The sequence below is a fragment of the Mus caroli genome, unplaced genomic scaffold (assembly GCF_978045245.1).
Source record: "Mus caroli unplaced genomic scaffold, Mus_caroli_1 scaffold_18, whole genome shotgun sequence".
NCBI lineage: Eukaryota > Metazoa > Chordata > Mammalia > Rodentia > Muridae > Mus > Mus caroli.
Window position 1 is genome coordinate 32309036 of NW_028227273.1, and position 8941 is coordinate 32317976.

General features: G+C 42.8%; 1 protein-coding gene across 3 annotated transcripts in view; it reads left to right on the forward strand.

Moving 5' to 3' along the window:
• Positions 1 to 6125, forward strand: part of Efna5 (ephrin A5) — a 281643-nt gene extending 275518 nt beyond the window's left edge. For 2 of the 3 annotated variants that reach the window (XM_021149546.3, XM_021149547.3), the window contains one exon: positions 5342 to 6125. In XM_021149546.3, the coding sequence (XP_021005205.1) occupies positions 5342 to 5463 (122 nt within the window). In that variant the 3' untranslated portion in view covers positions 5464 to 6125. Of the gene's footprint in view, positions 1 to 510; positions 553 to 5341 lie in introns of all 3 variants that reach the window. The other variant, XM_085832692.1, reaches the window with a different exon arrangement.
• The last annotated feature ends 2816 nt before the right edge of the window (positions 6126 to 8941 follow it).

The following is an 8941-nucleotide window of genomic DNA, read 5'->3' on the forward strand; positions in this document are numbered from 1 at the left end:
ATTTATCCTGTTGTTGATAGCAGTTCATCTGGAGACATGCAATCCTGTGGCCACCACAATTAGATGCAGGAGCACCTGGAGCCAGAAGTAATCCTTGAATACTCAGACAAAACAAATTTTAAAGATAGTTAATTTTTTTTCATGCCACTGACATGCAGAGTCAAACTTCCTCATCAGGGTGAAAAAAGTAAAGGCCCCAAGCACATTCACTTTACTCTGTGAGTTCAAGGCCAGCCTGGTCTACAATGTGAGTTCCAGGACAACCAGGGCTATACACAGAGAAACCCTGTCTCAAGAAAAAAAAAATCATTTAACCACTTAGAGTGTAGTGGATGTTGTAGACTGGGAGAAGCCGTTCATTTGCTTATGAATTTACCCTGGCCTTTGAATGCAACCAGACCCATTCTGATGGGTGGCAGGCCAGTTTGTAGACGCTCCTGTCTTCCTTTCTACCATCCACCTATGTAGATCTTAACAGTTTTCTTTATTCATCTCCCATGACCATCTTAGAGACCATCTACAGAGAAAATTATTTCCACTTCACCAGGAGATGTAAGTCCCCTTATGGATATGATAAGGTCTCTGTGTTGTTTGTTTGTTTGTTTGTTTAGTTTTGTAGTAGGGCTTTTCTTTGTTATAGTTCTAGAAACTAAAAGGGTTTTCAGTCCACTTCATCCTCTGAGTTTTGTTATAGGGATAACAGTCAATGAGCCTTAGGGACACTTAGCCTGAGTAAGTGCTGGCTGCCAGGAAGAGTCAGGCCTTCCCCCACACACTCGAGTCGGTTTCTAAGGCAGGCACCTCACCCAGAGCATAAATGAGAGGCATATACAATGAGCTTTGGAGGCCTTAATGTCTCCCCAGGGATCAGTTAGCCGCTTTAGATAGGAGGAAGAAGTGAGTGCTGATAGGAGACGTTTTAATTGTGTCCTGAAAAACCAGAAGCATTACTGTGACTTTTCAAGGCACCAGACTTCAAGTTTGAGGACATGTCCACCACAGGGGCAAGTTAAACAGGAGCTCTGTCAAGCCATGGCCAAGGAAACCTGCCCAGGCTCCTCAGCTTGTCAGAATTCATATCCTTAGCTCTCACTGCTAGGATAATAGTAACAGCCTCTCCCTGCTCCTAGAGGGATGGATGTTCAGAGATAAACACTGACCGGTCTTAGCTTTGCTGCTAAGTCATGAGTAGAATGTCCAGCAGGTTAGGCCTGTTATAAAGTTGCCCAGGACTCTAATTTTGATAAGAATTTCTTATAATTTTATTTTCCAGGGAAAATCTGTTGTTGCCTCTCTAGCGAGTTGGAGCCTGTCTAGAGACCTGAGAGATTTCATGTATTTTTTGTTTGCTCTCTTGCCTTCCTTCCTTCTTTCCTTCCTTCATTTTCTTTCTTCCTTTTTTCTGTCCTTTCTTTACTTTCCTTCATTCCTTCCTTCATTTTCTTTCTTTCTTCTTTCTGTCCTTTCTTTACTTTCCTTCATTCCTTCCTTCTTTCCTTCCTTTTCTCTCTTTTCTTCCTTCCTTCTTTCCATCCTTTCTTTTCTCTCTTTCCTTCCTTCTTTCTTTTCTCTCTTTCCTTCCTTCCTTCTTTCCTGGCTCCTTCCTTCCTTCCTTCCTTCCTTCCTTCCTTCCTTCCTTCCTTCCTTCCTGTTTGTTTATTTATTTATTTATTGATTGATTGATTGAAACAGGGTTTCTCTGTATAGCCCTGGCTGTTCTGGAACTCACTTTGTAGACCAGGCTGGCCTCAAACTCAGAAATCCTCCTGCCTCTGCCTCCCGAGTGCTGGGATTAAAGGCGTGCACCGCCATGCCCAGCTTCTTTCTTTCTTTCTTTCTTTCTTTCTTTCTTTCTTTCTTTCTTTCTTTCTTTCTTTCTTTCTTTTTTTCTTCTCTCTCTCTCTCTCTCTCTCTCTCTCTCCCCCCCTCTCTCTCTCTTTTTCTGTGGTAAAGAAGCATACTAAGGACTATTATGTTGCTAAGAAAAGCACCTTTGAATTCGACTAATGATAAAACGCAAACATTGAGAAGCTCTCATACATCAGCTTATGTTAGTGTCTGCTAAGAAAGAAGTTCTTTCTCATACAGAACTTGGAATTCACAGTGGCCCCAAGTCCATGACCATATAACTAACTATAGAGGTTTGGAAAGTTTGGCAGCATGTAGTTTAGTAAATGTGTGTTTGTGTGTTTGCCTGCTTTTAAGAGACTGCCGGCAAGCACCCTCACTAACATGGTGTGGGGGAGGGAGGTCTGAGCCACCATACCTGGTAATATGAATGTGTTAACAGATATGAATGTTTCTCTTTATTTTCTAGAAAATTCTGTCAGTCACAAATGCTGTTCTTTTCCCACTCTGTTGACTGTTTCAATTAACAGTGGTCTCCTTTAGCCAGCACTAGATACACACACAGGCTTTAGGGATTCCACCAGCATTAGATGCACACACAGGCTTTAGGGATTCCACCAGCACTAGATGCACACACAGGCTTTAGGGACCCAGCGAGCCTGAAAGGTTCTACTGCATGTTCTCAGCAATGTGTTCTAATTCACCTGTCTGTGGAATGCATTTGTCTTTATTGTTTGCTTGCACACGCTGCCTGCCAGTTTCCTACCTTCAGGGATGCAGGATGATCTCAGGGCAGACATATGCCACATTACATGCTCCAAAGTAGCATTAGTGTTCTCAGTTAGCCACCAAAAACCCCTGTGTGGTGGAATCCTGTAACTAAGAGGCAAGACTCCATTTGGCTTCTAAAGAGGAACAGTTTCTTCTGCCAAGCTACACTCACTATTATAAGTATTAATAATCTCTCATATGTAGGTTTAATTTTGATTAGAATAGATTTTTTTTTTTACTTAGAATTCTGAAATTTCCTCCCTAGTTATCCAAATGGTAGCCAGTTTCTTATTCAGTGTCAGGGGTAAGGGGTGTGGGTGATGATGGTGACGTATAGAGTGCCTCGTCAAGGACCTGTTTTAATCAAAGCATGCCTTGCAGACTCCTGACTCATGCACGTCATATTGTAGGGACAAGAGCATGCAGAGGGTTCTCTCACTTGAGGGAAACACAGGGGAGTATGATTCTTCCCAGTAAGAAAACATACCCTTACTATGGTGTGTGTGGTAGGTGAATGTATTTGAGGCTAAAGAAATAATGAACAACACAGCTCTCAGAAATGCTAATTCCAAACATTATCTGTGAAGCAAGGTTTGAAAGGTCCACTCAAACTTATGCTTCACTTAGAAGAAAAATTCAGTTATTCCGCAAAGTCCCTTCACTGTGCCTTGAGCTGAGTGACCCTGGGACGATGGATAGCCCTTGCTGAGCCACTGCAAGGGGTGCGAAGCAGTGAAGTCCTGCCCTGCATGCTTGCCCAGACTGCAGAAGTCTAGCTTGAGTATGTTCTTAACAGTACATTTCCAAGCCTCACAAGGAGAAAGATTGAGTGATGTATTATTGCAAAAAGGGTGGAGAAGAACCCCAGTAGGTGGTGTAATTTCAGGTGTATAAATATAAGTGATGTTTCAAAATGAGCTGTGGAATCCTCGGGGTTTATGGTTCTTTTATAATTAAGCCTGAAGTGCTCCATTGTTTTGATTGACACCATATTGGTGCTCTTAAGAATGTGATTTGGATTTTAATTTCAGGGCTATTAGGGGCCTTTACTTCTGCCTCCTGTTAACTACAGATTTAATTAATGCATTACCAAGGCTGAAAAAGGAGCAGAGAAAGGATGAGGGCCCACACGTACTCGGCTACGCTAGGCGGGATTTACCTTCCTGTGCTTGCTTCCTAACCTTTTCTAGTCTCCTAAGCTAAAAGCAATCTCTCCGGGTTTGCTCACATCCAGGAAAGGAGAACAGATTAAACAAAGGGCTGCAGGGGCTCCTCCACCAGGACCCACTGAAATGATAAGATCCTTCTGGGGTGGAAGACTTTAATTCTGAGAACGCATGTTTCTTAGTTCACATGGGATGTGAAGGGGATGAGCAGAAACTTCCAGAAAGTGTGAGCCAAAAGAAGAGTTCCCTCTAAGGCGTATAATAGATAGTATGACGCTCCCCAGTAAGGAAACATACCCTTATTATGATGTGTGTGGTAGGTGAATATATATGAAGTTAAAGTAATGGGCAGTCTATTAAGAGGCACAAAGTAGGTCACTGATGGATGTTAGGGATTATCTTGTAGGGTCTACATAATTGAGAACAAATAGTGGAGTCTCACTTGTTACTGCTCTCTCTATTCACCAGTCAGCAAATCCCAAGTAGCGATTCTTGTCTTCCCACGGGAAGTCCCCCTGATGCCGAAATGAAATCTGCTCAGAGGCCAATTGTCAGCTCCAGAAACATGTCCAGAGGTCATCTGGGCTAAAAGCATAAGCTAGGCCAGATGGGAGGAAGGAGATGGGCCACATTAGAGAATCGTACGGCTCATGGGCAGGCCTCCAATCTATCTTTGGGCACTAATTACTGCAAAGTTCCCATTTCAAAGTTAAGCCTGTTAATCATGCAGATCAGGGAGGCGATCCAGAGTCAGAGGCAGCCTCGTAGAACACTTTATAGCTAAATAAAAGAAGCTTAACTCACTTAATCCATTTTATTTAGAGGAAAATTTGCATCCACACTGATAATTTATGTGCCAAGCCTCAGCCTGATAAAAATAAGAATAGTCAAGTTCAAGTAATTTAATCTGGGAGATGCAGGGCCTGTAATGGAAATAGTACCATAATTGATTCCTAATTGTAGGCAGCCCAGTGGGTATGGGATTTCTGAAGTTTCCTGGGTATTATATATAGTTTATTTAAAATACTGTTGTTGTCTTGGCATTTAATTTTTTTTTTCACATTTGAAAATACACGTAGGCACCAAGCAAGCAAACATTCAACACTAATCCTGTGAAATGCCTAAAAGAAAGAGAATGAGCAGCCGGGTCTGGTTAACCACTAATATGCCCACATAACTCTTTCCCCGTCCCTCCCAGCGTGTTACTTCCGCCCACAGTACTTCAGGCTTAAAGGTGCTTCCCCCCAGTTTGTGCAAAGTGCATCTGACCAATAGCACATCCGAGTAGCTTCTGCAGCGAATATTGTACTGTATGCACAGTTTCCCCCTCGGCTTCAAGGCAGAGTATAAATATCGTGAAGGAAGTCCAATTTCCCCTGCCTCTCCTTTGTTTGCTGTAAATAATGAGTGATTATGCAGACATGAAAGTCAATGGTGGCACAGGGTTCATTACCCTACTTTGCAGAGGGTGGTGAGGTCTGTTAACAGCAGGCTGCTGCAGGAGAGTTATTAAGGATGTGAAATCTCATTGGAATGTGTGCTTTCTATTTGAACAGATGACACCGTACATGAGTCAGCCGAGCCATCCCGCGGTGAGAACGCGGCACAGACACCAAGGATACCCAGCCGCCTTTTGGCAATCCTACTGTTTCTCCTGGCGATGCTTTTGACATTATAGCACAGTCTCCTCCCGTCGCCTGTCACAGAAAACGTCAGGGTCTTGGAACACCAGAGATCCACCTAACTGCTCATCCCAAGAAGGGACTTGTTATTGGTTTTTGGCAGATGTCAGATTTTTGTTTTCTTTCCTTCAGCCTGATTTCTAAGCAACAACTTGGGGTTGTTGTTGCGGGGGGGTAAACTAGTTGCTGCCTCCTTCACCCCACCCTACCCCTAAGCCCTTGCCCTTGACTCCTCTCATCCCCTTCCCAATCAAACGGAGTCCAGATAAAAATGCCAGATTGTCAGAGTGACAGCAGCAGGTCTTGGCCTCCTGTGCATTTTCTAGAGCTCACCTCCTTAGGCTCAGGGTGTCGACCATATGCACACAAGAAAGAATGGCGGCAGATGCTGCCTGCAATGTCCAGGCCTGAGAGGGGTTGCCCTCTCCTATACAATACTTATGCCTTCCCGGTCAGGACAGTAAGGTGATTGTGTGGAGCTTGGTGTTGGCCTGTCGGGTCCAGAGGGGGCGGAGTTAAGGATAGGCCTAATACTATCCCACGTCCTCTAGGAGTGTGGAAGGGAAGTGAGCAGGCTTCTCAAAGGTTCAGATACTAGTTTTTATTTCATCAAATGGGACTGTCTTAAAGCTTTTTTTTTTTTTTTTTTTTTTTTTTGGCCAGCAAAACTTGGGCTGTGTTGAAGAAGCCTCTTCTCCCAGGAGGAAGGTTGGATGTAGGGATGCTCATAACAGAGAAAGTGTGGATAGTGAGAAAATGATCTGTTGCTGGAGGTGTGAATGCCTCTAACTTTTTAGGACCGGGCAGTGCACACCTGAGGGTTTCTTTCTTTCTTTCTTTTTTATTTTAATCTTTGAATACAGTTCACCATGGTGCTACAACTTTTTTTTTTCTTTTTAGGACTTCAAAGAGGCATTTTTTTATGAATAAAGTGACCTTCCCCAAGGCTGCCAAGCCAGGGTTGATGAGTAGAGAGTGGAATAGCTTTGGCTACTCCTCTGGGGACAATATGTACAAGGAAAGAGAGTCTGACCAGAGGAGATGCAATTTGGCTTTGCTGGAGCTCCAGTGTGCTGTGGCCTTTCCCCAATTCCCACCCCGATACCCACGTTCTGCTCCTCGCTCCGTGACCACAGGGGACTCAGACACAGACCCCTATCACCAGGAGAGTCAGTCAGCACTACTTGGGAGGGCTAAAGGGAAATTTGGAATACAAATTCCAAAGTTTGGAATAAGAAATTCAAGTGTTGATGTTCTGTCCTTTCCCTTTCTGACACAGCCTAAAGCGTAGGGGGAAACACATGTTTATCTGTGGGAGATAAACAAGATGGAGTCCCAAAGACTTTGACAAAATATTTTTTTAAAAATCCACTAGAATAGAAAATACATTATTTAGATATACTTTATGCTGAGAGTGAGTATATATGCTTGTCCTATTTAAACTTGTGAGAAAAAGTGGTATCCCTTGGTACATTTAGAAACACAGGGGGTTATCTTGTTTCATAGTAGGGTTTGGGGCAGAAGAATGAACATGGGATGACCCTGTTTAAAGAAATTTAGCATGGCCGAGGGGTTGGTTCCAGCTGATTGCCAGGAAACACAAGCAGTGAGGGTCTCCTGGTGGGGTGTCGGGAGCTTTAAATCCCAAAGCCAAGTGAGACAGGGAATAGTGTCACACCAATGGAAAGGTGATCTAGCCTATTTTTGCTATTGCACGACATCAATAGAAACCATGCCTTTGTAAACAAGCAAGTCAGTAAATGCAATGATCATGTAATGTGGAAAATTGAAAGCATTCCAGTTTAAAAAAATATGGAATTTTTTATATATTCGTTTTTAAGATGTATATGTAAAAAAAAAAAGAGTTCACATTATAGATGGACTTCATGGATCGGAAATTGCTTAGAATTGCGAGTGGTTTCAAATTAGAAAAATATGTGAGTGGAAGGCAGCTGTGAACGAACTGCACCCTAGAGAGTTGTACGCACGTTGGAATGTAAGCTGGGCTTACTTACCTGGTCCCTTTGGAGTGGAGGCAACTGGAGTCAGCTCTCACCTGAACCATGTGACCGGAGTCGCCAGCCTCAAAGATATAGTTAGTCCTCTCCCCTCTTCTCCCAACATCTGAGACTTCTCTGGAGTAGCAGAGTCTCATCACAGAAGGCACCCACCATTTCCACTGAAAACAGAACTTCAAAGCATTGGATTCCTTTGCCTTTATTTATGCGCTCGACACTCTCAGTGATATCCAGATGTATTCTTTTTATTAATAGTTACAGGTTTGTGGGTTAGTGGGATTTCAGTAAAGGGACACACACACACACAAAAAAAAAAAATCCCTTCTAAGATGGATCGATAGAACCAAGATAATACTGCATGTACTACAGTCAAGGACACCAAGTGATCCTATGGTGAATCCAGTTAGTCCTAACGACATTAGTGGTTCTAATGTCATTGTAGAAATGGTGAGTCCTGTGATTCTAGCATTTGTCTCTAACCAATGATGAAACAATTCCTCATGGCCCTCTCTGCCATTGTCTTTCATTTCCCACTGTGCAATTAGACCCTTTTACTTCACTGCCATGCCACCAATTATTAAGTTAAAAAAAAAAAGAAAAAGAAAAAAGAAAAAACCTATCCACGCCAGTAGACAATATGCTTTTTACCTGTGACATAATCTTAGCTAATACGCTTGTGCAGAGTTTTCAAGACGATTGGTGTCAGACAGTTTTTATCTTGTCCAAAAAAAATGCGCTGGTGGCTTTTTGTGGTGGTGTTACAATCCTCTGTGGGCTTAGGATGTCCGTGCAACTTGGTAGTTGGTTTCATTTTTAAAGCAATGGAAAAACAGGAAGGGCAGCCCTTGAAGCCCCTCAGCCCCAGTTGGTCAAACCCCAGCGACCTTTGCCCCTGGTTGCCAAGGGCTTTGCAACATGAAGCAGGGAATAAAGATCTGTCTGTTTAGTGGATACTGTGTATCCTTTAATAGACCAGGTAACAGTTCGTGTTAGTTTTAGACTATTGTTTTGTACTGTACTTTCTTGGGTGGCAGAGGAAAGAAAAGTTAAAATGTTAAAAAAACAAAACAAAACAAAAAAACAAAAAAAAACAACTGCGTTCTTTAATTCTGTATTATTAGCGACCTCTGTTGTATATAGTGTTTGATAATAAAGTATTAATTTGATTCTTATGTCTTTTGTAAGTGAAAACAGACTTTCAGGATACAAAACATGCATTGAGGCTTTGAAACATCCAACGTATCCATGGCTAAGAAGCCACAAGTGGCTGGAACTCCATCCTGGACCACTCCATCTTACAGCTCCACTGTCTTGGGACCGGAAACAACAGGATTGCTTTGATTGACATTTTTGTCCTCGGTGTTTTCAAGGTCTGATGTCGGAGCTCTGTGGTCCTTCCCCTCACCCCAAGCATGTGGTTTGAAAAGGTTTAGATAACTTAGAAATGGTTCTGTAC